General features: G+C 37.5%; 1 protein-coding gene across 1 annotated transcript; it reads right to left on the bottom strand.

Moving 5' to 3' along the window:
• Positions 1 to 595: 595 nt before the first annotated feature.
• On the bottom strand, positions 596 to 7579 carry LOC133327021 (mannose-6-phosphate isomerase). The gene is made up of 3 exons (XM_061535615.1): positions 7298 to 7579; positions 1265 to 1568; positions 596 to 1197 (listed from the first exon to the last, which is right to left on the bottom strand). Exons 1-3 carry the CDS (start codon positions 7568 to 7570, stop codon positions 602 to 604), a joined length of 1173 nt encoding a protein of 390 aa, XP_061391599.1. The 5' UTR covers positions 7571 to 7579; the 3' UTR covers positions 596 to 601.
• Positions 7580 to 15159: the final 7580 nt, after the last annotated feature.

Here is a 15159-nt window from a genome sequence, read left to right as displayed (position 1 = left end):
ACATTTGTGAAGTCATCATCAATGGCTATGGGGTTGGTTCTGAAGGAAATTGTGTTATTAAAATGATATTGGGCCAAAAAAGACTGGAAGGATTTAGAGGAACATCTTATCTCAAAAGCAACTTGGTGTCCAATTTTTCTAATTTATTATTTACTTGATTTTTAGTTATCGACTATTGTTAAAAGTTGCAGAATTGGGAAGTCGATTTCTAGTCCCTCACTTAAAAAAACTCATATAAAATATTAATTTCTTACATTTTATTAAATAACAATTAGATTATTGGAATAATGATAATTGGTCGATGGGTGGGTAAGTGTGTTTAGATTTTTTTTACATTTTTTTGCTAATATAAATACTAATTGTTAATAGTAATTTCTAGTAAAGCCATATTTAATAATACATAAAATTTTCGCATAAAATTTTGGTAAGATTTCCCTTTTGATGTTTTTTTTTTAATTTTTTTTTCTACAATAGTGTTAGAAATTTTCAACAAACTACCTTTTTTGTTTACCGTTAAAAATAAAAACAAAACATTTAGTCCCCGAGTTGGTAGTTAGTATTGAGTTAGTTAAGTTTTGGAATATAAGGCGGCTTCGTTAAATCAAAACGAATTTATAGTGGCCAAATATGCTTGAAAGTCGCTCGGCGTCTCTGTGTGTAAAAACTCAATGCTATCCATACAATCGGGTGGTATGAAAATAATCGAACCAGTTTTTAATACTAAATTGGAATGTCCTTTAAGTTGTAAAATTCGAGAACCGCTTAAAACTAATAATATTCCCGGATGTTGTGGTAATTTTAATGAATATGTAGATGATTGGGTTTCTGGCAAGAGGATATTGACAACGGCAAAATCTTCGACAGGTGGGGCAAATATTTTTGTATATTCATCGAGGATTTTTGCTTTAAATAGACGTGTCTCAGCTGCCGAACCTGTGTAATTTAACGAAGTCAACAGCTGTTGAACATCTTTGTATTTGGGGGTGAGACCGGCACGTATAACATTATCGGAACAGGCCATACATTCAATACAATCTCCGGATAAATAGGCATGTATTTCATTGGCACCCAAATAGATGGATTCTCCAGGTTGCAGATGAATCAGATTGACAAAGAACAACGATAGAACACCAACATCATCGGGAAAGTCAGCGTTAATGGTTTTGAAAATATCATGTAAATGATATTTTTCAAGGACTGAAAAAACAAGAGGATTGAAATAAATTGTAAACAAAAAAAGGATATTATTTTGTTATAAACTCACTGGTCATATAATTGTTTGCAATGTCATCAATACATTGGGCAATTGCCGATGGATCGGCCGTCATTAGGGCCTGATAGCATTTTTTCAAATCACTATGCTTGCCATTGCGTAAATTCTCAATGATGTTATCTCCCCCAAGTAGCTTCTTTAGGGCTGGTAGTTCTTGACAAAATTGATAGATTTCTTCATAGGGTCGAAAACCACACAAGGCTGTGAATGGAGTCAAAGCTATGGCCAGTTCGGGTTTGTGATTTGGATCTTTATAGATATCCGGTCGCTCTCTGTGCAAATGTTTGGCTTCATCCTGAAAAAAACAACAAATAAAATAATTAGATATTTTAAATTAATGTAAAAAAATTAGAATCAAAATGCTTATCACTATGAAAACAGGGCTTTGTTCGATTTAAAATCATAACGAATTTCGATAAAAATCCCTCCATGGCGTCTGTGTAATGTAGAAAATTATTCTCGTGCCAAAGTTTGTACAATTTATTTATCATATCAATAGTGTGTCTACGTTGACAATGTCCCATTGTGTATGTGATTTTTAAAATCTCTTTTGATTGATATCAAGTGAATTGTTCGATAATTGTTATTGGTATTTTATCATTAATGTTTTATCAATTCTCAAATTAAAAAAAAACAAAAATATTGATATTCCATCGTTAAACAGAAGATAACTTGTGTACATTCCCTGAACGAACCGAATAACTAAACCCTCCACCATAATACCTTTCCACTTTACACGCTAATTCTAATGAGAGTCATTTTTGATATATCAAGCACTTGATTTCTCTATTAGCTACAAGCTGTGTTTCTATTTCCAGCATTCTTTTTTTCTAAACTGCTAAACAGCAGTCAAGTTTATGTATTCTCTTTTGTATCCTGCCTCCTTTGTGTCAAAATTGAGGAAGGTTGCAACCCGCGTCCACAGGGAATTCAGAGACAGAAAACAGAGAATTAAGGTGGTTGCACAATCCTGATCTTAGCTGAGCTAAGACTACTCGTGTATGAATGTTTTTCATACCTCTCTGATAGGCCTGTTGATTAGGAAGGATTACGCTTATACCTTTGGACCTCTCTCTCTCTCTCTCTAAATCATAAAGATCTCTCCTGACCTGCTAGAATAGGGGAAAGTCTGTCTATAAAGCCATGGTAGTCTTCTTCATAACATTTACACCCAAGACTGTGTTGTATCAACTAAAGGTTAAGCCGATGCAATTGTGAATAATCTTCGACTCATGATGATGATGATGTCCAATGTTGAAGTTCTCATGGAGGCATTCTGGCAGGTCTGAATATTCTTCCCATGCGTATTAGATATATTTGCAAATTCTGCAGCTCTCCTCTGGGTTATCACTGTTAACAGTCTTTTAAGGACCATAACTGAGGATGAATTTGAACCAGTCTGATATGGATTTGAACCATTCTGTTTTGAGCGGAAATAATCCTAACTTGATATGTAGAAAGACCTTAACGTGAATCCGGAATCTTTTCACTAGAAATTCAAAAATAGAACAGTTTGAAGAACCCATACTTTGAGTCAAATATCTAGGAGTCAGCTTAGAAGGGAAACTTAAAAGGAAATATGGCATACATCAACGGGTTGGCCAAGCCCATAGATGGTGGTCTTTATGCAGAAGATCCGTAGACTCTAAATGGGGTTTTAATCCGAAGAAGATACACTGGATCTATAAGATAGTTATTAGACAAATTCTAACATACGCTTTGGTAGTCTGGTGGACAGCAACAGACAAATGTAATGTCTGCTTTCCTCACAGAAAGTCCCTAGATCATTCTGCCTTTGTGGGGAAATGGGGACAACACCAACTAGGGCATTGGATATTATATTGTAAATATATCCAATTGACATTCAAATAAAATATGAAGCGGCCGTAGCTTTAAAGCTATGGACGAGTGTATCGACACGGGACACAATAGGCCGCACCAAAATATAGTACCGAATACCTGAAGTGGGTGTGGACACCTCAGGGGGAAATATCACACATGTGATACTATTACACAAATGTCTCCCGGCTAGCAGAATAGTCGGGAATGTTACTTTTTTTATTGAAGAAAACCGAAAATTTACTCCGCCTGCCAGATCATAATATGATCCCACAGGAGGAAGTTCAAGCTATAATGAAGTGTCTATACTGATTTAGTTTAAACACCGGTCAGATGAGGAATAGTAAACAATCCATTAAATCAAATATCTTCCAAAAAAGTTAACTCTTCTCGCCAGAAATACCAACCTGACTATCCGATCTATTTTTTATAAGGTTCAAAAGGTCTTCTTTTTAGCGGGTCATGTGCTGCCGGTTAACGACTTCAGAGTAAGTTGAAATTAGGTATCCATGAGGATTCCCGACTTAGAAATACATATGTTATGGATGCATTTCAGGTGCTGTTCTGGTTTAACCCGGTTGGAAGGACTACAGCGAATGGAATTACGTTGCTCTGTGCTGCTATAACGCAATTCCCAGCGGGTCTTTCTTTTGCATCCAGTAGTGTAAGAATAGATTTACATAACCTAGCGAAAGAAGCCAATCGATCAGGTCTCAATAGTATTCAAAATAATGCCGTTACTAATACCATAAATGAATATTGTGTTATTATCGCAGCTACATAGGGAAGTTTTGGCTCAACAACATTTACGCTGAAGCAAGCGATTCGATTTGTAGTGTGCGCGGTTTAATGACAATGTGCAGATAGCCTGCCCAGTTGACTCTTGTATTACAACCAGTGCTGCCGGTTAACGACTTCAGAGTAAGTTGAAATTAGGTATCCATGAGGATTCCCGACTTAGAAATACATATGTTATGGATGCATTTCAGGTGCTGTTCGGGTTTAACCCGTTTGGAAGGACTACAGCGAATGGAATTACGTTGCTCTGTGCTGCTATAACGCAATTCCCAGCGGGTCTTTCTTTTGCATCCAGTAGTGTAAGAATAGATTTACATAACCTAGCGAAAGAAGCCAATCGATCAGGTCTCAATAGTATTCAAAATAATGCCGTTACTAATACCATAAATGAATATTGTGTTATTATCGCAGCTACATAGGGAAGTTTTGGCTCAACAACATTTACGCTGAAGCAAGCGATTCGATTTGTAGTGTGCGCGGTTTAATGACAATGTGCAGATAGCCTGCCCAGTTGACTCTTGTATTACAACCAGTGTTAAGTCTTTATCGTCTTAAGGTTTTGTCGAAGTGGTGGTCAAACGTTGTTTTTTTTAATTGGTTGTATAGTAATTTTTGTATATTATTCAGTTCGACCATTAGATATCCTCTATTAATATCGAAATAATTTATAATTTATTATCCTCAAAACGCTAGTCCATTGCTTATTTGCCATTTGTACGTTGGGAGGATACATAAAATTATTTTTATTGACTTTTCACACGAAACGATGTCCCAATCTCAATTGAAATTTGGACACCAGATCCGCTTATCATCTGCCACAAAAACAATCGAAGTGAGTGTTTTGTTATTTATGGATCTGTAAAAAAATTGTCGTACCCATACAGGACATCGGGTGGGAGGGCAGAGGTTGGCCATATCCTCTTTACCCGAAACCAACAAAAGTTCAAAACTTTGCTTCATATACCCCGTCTTCGGATTCAACGTAGGCTTGATAAGATATTACAATTTGTAAACAATTCGATTTGCTTCAAATGTACAGTATACATATTTTTTAAATGTCGACCCTTTGTGAGAGAGGTACCAGAATAGCTACCATCTTTGAAGTAAATCAAGGTTTGGTAAAAATATTACTATTTGCAATATTTGGATCAAATCGGTCATTTCAATAGCTTGATATTGAATTACTACATTTTTACCAACCGGCCATAAAAACGGGCGGGCGGCATTTGTAAATTGACTTTGGTAAAAAATTGGGAAAATTTATGGGAAACGATTTACAAAATTTTTGAAAAACGATTTATAGCAAAATTTATACACGCTATTCGGTACGTCGCAAAATTTAAAATTTAATTTCAATCAGACACCCGCTCGAAATACATATGGAAGCTATAGCTGCATCTGCACGAAACCGAACGAAAATACATATGGGAGCTATATTTAAATCTGATTTTCACGAATTTTAACACTCATCATTCTAGACTCAATTCATTACACTGTGTCAAATTTCGTGCAAATCGAAGGATATAAAGGGACTTTGGTAAACTATTTACCTAAAATCGGGCGAAACTATATATGGAAGATATATCGAAATCTGAACCGATTTTTCCGAAACATACCACACATCATTCTAGACTCAATTCATTACACCATGCCAAATTTCGTGCAAATCGAAGGATATATAGGGACTTTGGTGCACTATTTACCAAAAATCGGACGAAAATATATATGTAAGCTATATCTAAAAATCGGACGAAAATAATTATGGAAGCTATATCTAAATCTGAACCGATTTTTCCCAATTTCAATAGGGCTTGTCCTTAGGCCAAATAAATGAGCTGTGCCAAATTTTATCCAATTCGAATAAAAAATGCGACCTGTGACTTGTTTACAATTTAACATGGACAGACGGACGGACGGACATGTATAAATCGACTTAAAAAGTGATGCTATGCATATTCTCGAAAGGAACCATGTTTCTATCTCGTTTCCTTTTGCCTGTTACAAAAATATGCACAAAGACATAATACCTTGTACCACAGTGTGGTGAATGATATAAATAGGATGGATCGAATTTCCATCTGCGAAGGCTTGGCCAAACAGAATGAGATAGACCTATTTCTTAAACGGATAGTGACTTGGGATGTGAAATGGATCACATACGATAACCCTGTGCGAAAATGAAGCACCTCAAACAGTGGCAAAACCAGGACTAACGGCCATGAAGGTTCAGCTATGAATTTGGTGGTGAGTTGCTTCCATATGGCCAAACGCTAAATTATGATCTCTACTGTCAAGAAGTGGACCGTTTGAAGATAGCAATTGAACGGAAACGACCAGAATTGGCCAACAGGAGAGGTGTAGTGTTCCACCAGGACAACGCTAGGCCATACACATCTGCATTGACTCGCCAGAAACTTCGGGAACTTGGTTGGGAAGTTTTAATGCATCCGCCATACAGTCCGGACTTGGCAGCAAGCGATTATCATATTTTTCTTGCTTTGCAAAATTTCTTTAATGATAAAAAATTGGTATCTAGGGAGGATTGTAAAAATCGACTACTAGAGTTTTTTTGCAAATAGATAGCAGGACTTCAATGAGAGGCATTATGAAGTTACCTTTAAAATGGCAACAAAATAATACAAGAAAACGGTGCACATGTGGCACAAATCGGACATTCCGAAGCAAATAAAGACCTATAGTTCATATAAAAATAATGAATTTCTTTTTCCCCAACCTAATATTTTCATAATCCGGATTATAGAGTCAAATAGAAATAAACAATCCGGCTTATTACCGACCAATCCGGATTATGAAGATTTTACTGCATGTATATTAAAAATATTAAACATAACGAACCTGTTGATTGAGTTATTCTTGTTTTCAACAGGAAATAAATTATTTTTTCCAAATCTTCTATACAATTTTTTTTAAAAATCTCTTGTATAACAACTTTGCCTTATACTATCATGCGGTAGTTATACACTTAATCCATTCCAAAAATGTAATGGTATCCTTCAATTACAATAGTCCGACAATTTTCTATTTAAATGTTTAATACTCAAATACATTCCTACTTAATTTGCTTAGACATTTGGATGAGCATTCGACAACACGTAATAGATAATATTCTGAAAACCTAGCCATGAAACAAGTTAATAGACATCTAAATTGTATTACAACAGGGGACGCGACGCACAGTAGTGACACTTTGAATTGTGTAATTTGTTTTCTATTTGCATTTGTCGTCGATATCTTTGCTAAATATATACAAACAGATAAACAACCGACAAGGAAAACAAAAATGATAAATGACGAATAATTAAATACAAATTTAATAAAATGAAATACATTCCATTACGGTGCTTTGTTATTTGTTTTCTTGCTTACCTTATTCGGGTGCACCTGTATACTTAAAGCTTTGCGTATACTCAACACTTTCAGGAGATAGGGCAAAGGTTGTTCATACACCTGACCCAATTCGGTGCCCGTTGACTTGAGCAGCGATGGACCACTGCAATGGGTACCCATCCACAGTTCGGCATAGGGGGCTTCCTCATTAATTGTAAAATTATCATTGTTGGCTTTGGCCAATTTTGCCACTTGTGATTGTTGTCCCAGCTTGCCCCATTCGTAGTTTTTGATATTGCCCACAAGTTCCATGATTATGTTATTATATTATATTGCACTTTATGTTAATTGTTTCCTTCCGTTGTCGCCGCCACCGGTGACAAAACACTTTCTCGGTTACAGGTTTCTCTCGGACTAGAAGATGACACGACCACCAGACAAACGAAACATCAACTAACCAACCAGCCAGTTAAAACAAAAACCAAACCCACCAAACAGCCTTTCGTGTCGATGTTTAATTCTCTACTGTCCGTCTATTCAGTTTTGTTTTGAATTTTTGTTTGCCACGCAATTTTCAACATTTATTCCAATCACTTGCGCAGGGTCATGCAATGAAGGTCGTTGTCAATTTGCTTTCCTTTTAGTAGAATTCTCCACTGCGACCGCCACCACCACCGCCGCCCTTATCTGTGGGTTCCGTTCCTTCGAAATAATCACGTATTGTCTGTCTGTATGCCGACTTGCCTGACTGACTGATTGTTGGATACGTAAATGTAATTTTGTCGTTCGCTATTTGTTTAATCTTATCGCCCAGCAATTTAGAGTTTTATTGGTTGGACTTCTTGTTCCCTGCAAGCCGTTACCCACTAATTGTCGAAGACAAGATTTCTGTAGAACTTTATCATGGTTTTGTTTGTGTTGTTTGTGTTGTTATTACTATTTTTCGTTCTTATCAACAATTTCTCCTCAGTTGCAATTATTTGTTTGTAAATTCTAATTATTTTTGAGAGAGGGAGAGAAAGAGAGAGTTGCTGTGTTGTGACAGCTGGTTGTGTATAACAACACAGCTGTTTTGTTTACATTTTGCACAACAGTTGTTTTACGGTGTTGCCACACTGTGAGCGTATTTTGTTGATAGCAATGCAGTGTTGTATTTAAGCCTAACTGTCGTTTGATGTTAAATTTTAAAATTGTGGGGAATTAAAAATCGACATTGAAATACAAATTAGAAAATTTAAATATAGCTGCCAGTGTGCTAACTTCCCAAAGAGGGTCACAGCTGTTAATTGTCTTCTCCTTAGTACGACAATTAACAACATTGACCCCATTGTATTAGGAAGTCTGGCCAAACCGTAGGTTCCGTCGATCAACTTCAAATAACTGTCGACTAGCAACCATTTATCTTCGCTGATGATCCCGTCGCAGAGCTTTGTGCAGCTGACGACTGCGTGGGTCTCTTGGCAGCAGGTTTTTATTCCTCCGAGGACCTCATTCTCTTGAGATGCTGTGGCTGAGATTTGGTACCCGGTGTTACAACCGCCGCAGAGATAGGCCCAGCCGACGCAGGCACCTGCTTCGCGCTCGCTACCTTTGGAGCATCAACTAACAACTGCACATTTGTCACAGCCTTGGATAGCGGCTATGGCAATTCGACAGGGGGTGGCTTGACAGAGAGTGGTTGTGTCTTTTCGGCCTTCTTGGAGGACTTTTAGGGACTCTCCTTCGGGCCAACATCGATAGACCCCTACCTTCCGTCTTTGTGGATGCTGGTGTCCGGAACGTTTCAGTACTCAGTTTATCCTTGGGGGATACTGAAGGCTTAGAAGTCTCAGGCACCAGTTTCCTAGGTGTACTTGGACCTCCGATAGGTTTCTCCTTCTTTGAAGGGACTACCGTAGTGGTCTTCGTACTGGGTCGGAGATCCTTACAATCAAGAAGTACCTCGCAATATCATTCGTATAGTTCCTGGAGAACTCCTAATGAATTTGAGGTTCCTATTGATCAAAAGGAACTCCTTTCCCGTGATGGAGTCGCTCTCCCGTGCGATGAATTGTTTGCAGTAGTTACCGCTCTTCGGTACATCTTCTTGACAGCGATCTCCTTGGCATCGACTTGCATAGCAGTTACTGGTACTGGTGATTCATCCATCTTAACGACGGGAGTCTCATCAGTACCAGTATCCGCTTCGTTTCACACGGGTACATTCACATTCACAAGCCTGTTTTGCTATCTAAAATGGGATATTAAAAAGAGTATTAAATATAACATTTTTCGAGGCCGTAGAGTCTTTAATAGAGTTGTGTCGTTCCGGAATGAACTAGTTCAAAGGGACTCTTCCTCAAAAGGGACGATTGGTACTATATCCGGTTCTTTCGTTCATCTAGTTCCTTATGTTCCAATCGTTCATGTAGATCTTCCCGTCCATTGACCGAGTGGTCAACTCTGCTGAAGGATGACCCGCTAACGCTGTGTTGGTATGCGATCTCTTCCCCACCATCCTACAGAAAACAATGACGTATGGAACCAGTAATCTTAAATAAAAAACCCTTAAAAATAAAGTAAAATATTCCGGAAAATATGGGACGACGCCACCGAGACGAAAAAGGAAGACCATGCTGACACCATAGTCATTAGAGTCCCATCTTCAAGTTATAAGGGGTAGTCAGATTTGAAACGGAAGGATGCGAACCCTTCGAGTGCAATGACCGATGAGCCAAGACTTCCAAGACAATAAACCACCGAAGACTAAACAGTAAAGAATGGAAAGTTAGATGAAAGGGAAAGTTTTTACAGGAACATCGGCAAATTCAGCGGAACCTGCTCTGACATAAGCCAAAACTTCCATGAAATATAATGGGAAGACTACCACCGGAAAAGCCAAAGCCGAACTAATGCAAGTCTTCGCAGGAACCTTCGAAGCGAACTGCAAAAAGGTAACGAGACGAAAAATGGTGACATATAGCCAAAAAGTAGCCATCATTGACAAGACTGATCCCTATGGGGGGAACAGTACGAGTCATTGGTTGCTATTTGATAGGCATATGAACACCATTTTCCTAAGTATCGAGGTTGACCATCGAAGATTACAGTTTGACAGAATTACCCTTTAGAAGGAGTCCAAAGTTATAAACTGTGAAAATAAGGAGTCTCCTGACGATCTTCTTAGGACAGTGAATGAATTTGAACCCCTTTGGGAGGGTAGCAATCTTGCGCCTGTCCTCCTCCTCTTTTGGAATTGAAACACATGCAAAAGCAGAACACCGGTTTTCGAATTAGCAACTGGCGAAAGCTCAATGCATTCAATGAGAAAGACGGATATCTGGTCATCAAATGCGCCACTGACAAATCAGCGGGGAAATTTTTTGCGGCAATTTTCCAGTGAAGGGCTGCAATTAGGAAGGTTAATGTTTATATAGGTCCTTATTTTGAGATATGTATGAAGGTCACGCCCGGGGAAATTTTTTGCGGCAATTTTCCACTGAAGGGCTGCAATTAGGAAGGTTAATGTTTATATAGGTCCTTATTTTGAGATATGTATGAAGGTCACCTAGGATCATCACGTCAATAGACGTGATGATTCTAGGTTCTATGAGGATGGTAAATAATGTTCACGCACTATTTCAACTATTTTTTTGGTCCCAGAACAAATTTTATATACATGCAGTAAAATCTTCATAATCTGGATTATTCGGCAATAAGCCGGATTGTTTGTTTCTATTTGACTATATAATCCGGATTATGAAAATATTAGTTTGGGGAAAAAGGAACTATAGGAATTTATTTAACATGCTTCGGAATGTCCGATTTGGGCCAAATATGCACCGTTTTGTTGTATGATTTGTTGCCATTTTAAACATCTCTCATAGAAGTCCTGCTCTCTATTTGCAAAAATTCTAGTAGTCGATTTTTACAATAAATTTTTTAATGCATCCGACATTAAAACTTTTCAACCAAGCTCTCGAAGATTCTGGCGAGTCACTGTAAATGTGTGCGGCCAAGCGTTGTCCTGTTGGAACACGACATCTCTCCTGTTGGCCAATTCTGGCAGTTTGTGGTCAATTTCTATCTTCAAACGATCCAGTTGTTGACAGTAGAGATCAGAATTTAACGTTTGGCCATATGGAAGCAACTCATAATAAATAATCCCCTTTCTGTCCCACCAAATGGGAGCTATACCTGAACCTGAACCGATTTCAACAAAAATTGGGCATACATTAATAATGACCTACTTCAGTACTCTGTACAAAATTTTGTCCAAATCGGGCCAATATTAGCAGTATGGTGCTCCATTTGCATAAAATCGGACTAAACTATATATGGGAGCTATATCTAAATCTGAACCGATTTCAACAAAACTTGACACATATCAATCTGGACCTACTTCAGTACTCCGTGCAAAATTTTGTCTCAATCGGACCAATATTGGGAGTTTGGTACATCATTTACATATAATCGGATGAAACTATATATGGGAGCTATATCTAAATCTGAACCGATTTCAACAAAACTTGGCACATATCAATCTAGTTTTAATTCAGTAATCTGTGTAAAATTTTGTCTCAATCGGACCAATATTGGCAGTATGGTATATAGTCCATTTTCATAAAATCGGACGAAACTATATACGGGAGCTATATCTAAATCTGAACCGATTTCCTCCAATTTCAATAGGGTTCGTCCTTGGGCGAAGTAAGTGACATGTGCCAAATTTCATCCAAATCGGATAATAAATGCCACCTGTACTTTGTTCGCAAAAATATATGTACGGACGGACGGATGGACATGCATAAATAGACTAAGAAAGTGATTCTAGTGATTAAAAAAAGTAAAAAAAAAATATTTTTTAAAAATTCATGCCTATCTTTGGTCCCTAAAAAATTATTTTGAAAAAAACACGCCTATATTTGACTATTATTTTGGGTAAGTCCATTGCCGTGACAATTCACGTCGAATATTCTTGCATATTCTAGAACATGTTGCCTAGAAGTACATTCTTGTACCCATCTACTTCCCAAATATAACTCCCAGTATCGCTACCACTTAATATTCTCCGAATCTCTCTTAATTAATTATTCTCTTTCTCTCTTATTAATAAGTATTCTCTTGATTTTCAAAGTACTCTCACTTTTGATTCCATTATTTTTACTTAAGGGGATCACACCATTCTCGGTGTCAAAATTTTTTTGATTTAATTCGAATCTACACTAATTCAAGAATGTCCCTACAGAATTTCAAGTGAAAATCTCAAGAGCTCTTGAAGATATAGTCGATTTATTGTATCAGCATCAAGTGACGGCTAAAGGGCTTCTCAAACATTAAACGCGTTTTTCTCTTTTGCGAATGGCGGGCACGATAACTCAAAAACTAATAACCCAATCGATTCCAAATTTTTACAGGTTTGTGTGTGAGTGTATAGCTATCGTATGAACTAGGATAAAGCCAATCGGTGAAGATCTTCCTTATTTTTAACTTGGTTTTTGGTCAAAATCGGCGATTTTCCAAAAATATTTTTTCAAAGGTCCGCCATTTTGTTAATTTTAGAGCGAAGTCAATAATCCTAGTTCATACGAGAGCCAGACATGTACTCTTTCTAACACCGTTGGAATTTTCGGATTCCGATGTTCCTGTGAGGAGTTATCATGCCCGTCATCAAAAATAAGGACTTTTCTTTAATTACAAAAAACAACAACAAAACAATAACCAAATTTTTTATACCCTACACAACTATGTTGTCAGGGTATTATAGCTTTGTGCAGCTCCAAAAGTTTGTAACGCCGCGAAATATTGGTCCTAGACCCACCTTTAAGTATATGACGATCGGATATCTCGACTAGCTGAGTCGATCTAGACATGTGTGTCCGTCCGTCCGTCCGTCTGCCCATTATAATTTGTAAACACGATACATGCCACAGTTATGGACCAATCTTCACGAAATTTTGGATGTAGGATGGGTTCTGGCCAATGAAGACCCCTATTGTTTTTGGGAAAGATCGGTTAATATTTAGGGGATGAAATGGACCAAATACTAAATTTTTGTCGGTTTTTCTGGTCGCTCCAGAGGCCGCAATAATGGCCCGAACATCGTGAAATTTTGCACGGAGAAGGAGATCGGGCCAAAGAATAAGCATGCCTGTTTTGATAAAGATCGGTCAATATTTAGCGGGTCAAATGGACCTTGACTTCTGTGTGAAAAATTACAAAATTTGTATTCTATAACGTATATATTTACCCCCGAAGAACATGGACCCGAGAAGTTGATATTATATCCAAGAGGAGTGGTTGACCTTTAAATTGACACCAATTATATTGTCGTATGTACTCGGATGTGGGAGTTATACCTAAATATTTACAGGTATCTCCGTATTCGTATATTATTTAGTAACCCATTATCACTCGAGAGCGCGGAACTATAGCGCTGCACCGTTTTGTTGTATGATTTGTTGCCATTTTAAACGTAACTTCATAATGCCTCTCATAGAAGTCCTGCTCTCCATTTGCAAAAATTCTAGTAGTCGATTTTCACAATAAATTTTACAATATGAGAAAAAGATGACAATCGCTTGGTGTCATGTCTGGACTGCCAGAATCTTCGGGAGCTTGGTTGAAACGTTTTAATGCATCCGACATTAAACCTTTTCAACCAAGCTCCCGAAGATTCGGGCGAGTCACTGTAAATGTGTGCGGCCTAGCGTTGTCCTGGTGGAACACGACATCTCTCCTGTTGGCCAATTTTGGCAGTTTCTGCTCAATTTCTATCTTCAAACAATCCAGTTGTTGACAGTAGAGATTAGAATTTAGCGTTTGGCCATATGGAAGCAACTCATAATAAAAAATCCCCTTCCTGTTCCCCCAAATGGGAGCTATATCTAAACCTGAACCGATTTCAACACATCTTGGCATACATAAATCTGGGCCTGCTTCAGTACTCTGTACAAAATTTTGTCCAAATTGGGCCAATATTGGCAGTATGGTGCTCCATTTGCATAAAATCGGACGAAACTATATATGGGAGCTGTATCTAAATCTGAACCAATTTCAACAAAACTTGACACATATCAATCTGGACCTACTTCAGTACTCCGTGCAAAATTTTGTCTCAATCGGACCAATATTGGGAGTTTGGTACATCATTTACATATCTAATATATATCTAAATCTGAACCGATTTCAACAAAACTTGGCACATATCAATCTAGTTTTAATTCAGTAATCTGTGTAAAATTTTGTCTCAATCGGACCAATATTGGCAGTATGGTGGTCCATTTTCATAAAATCGGACGAAACTATATACGGGAGCTATATCTAAATCTGAACCGATTTCCTCCAATTTCAATAGGGTTCGTCCTTGGGCGAAGTAAGTGACATGTGCCAAATTTCATCCAAATCGGATAATAAATGCCACCTGTACTTTGTTCGCAAAAATATATGTACGGACGGACGGATGGACATGCATAAATAGACTAAGAAAGTGATTCTAGTGATTAAAAAAAGTAAAAAAAAAATATTTTTTAAAAATTCATGCCTATCTTTGGTCCCTAAAAAATTATTTTGAAAAAAACACGCCTATATTTGACTATTATTTTGGGTAAGTCCATTGCCGTGACAATTCACGTCGAATATTCTTGCATATTCTAGAACATGTTGCCTAGAAGTACATTCTTGTACCCATCTACTTCCCAAATATAACTCCCAGTATCGCTACCACTTAATATTCTCCGAATCTCTCTTAATTAATTATTCTCTTTCTCTCTTATTAATAAGTATTCTCTTGATTTTCAAAGTACTCTCACTTTTGATTCCATTATTTTTACTTAAGGGGATCACACCATTCTCGGTGTCAAAATTTTTTTGATTTAATTCGAATCTACACTAATTCAAGAATGTCCCTACAGAATTTCAAG

This window comes from Musca vetustissima, unplaced genomic scaffold (assembly GCF_032173495.1).
Source record: "Musca vetustissima isolate MV318-11 ecotype Yass unplaced genomic scaffold, APGP_CSIRO_Mvet_v1 utg13279, whole genome shotgun sequence".
Classification (NCBI taxonomy): domain Eukaryota; kingdom Metazoa; phylum Arthropoda; class Insecta; order Diptera; family Muscidae; genus Musca; species Musca vetustissima.
This window is presented reverse-complemented; position numbering and strand designations above follow the sequence as displayed.

Bases quoted from the DNA above. Each gene is read 5' to 3' on its own strand.
- LOC133327021 (XM_061535615.1), bottom strand. From the start codon at position 7,570: ATGGAACTTGTGGGCAATATCAAAAACTACGAATGGGGCAAGCTGGGA. The intron at 1,569-7,297 runs GTAAGCAAGAAA...TGTTTTTTTCAG, and splicing joins TACAGGTGCACCCGAATAAG to GATGAAGCCAAACATTTGCA. The intron at 1,198-1,264 runs GTGAGTTTATAA...TTGTTTTTTCAG, and splicing joins TGCAAACAATTATATGACCA to TCCTTGAAAAATATCATTTA.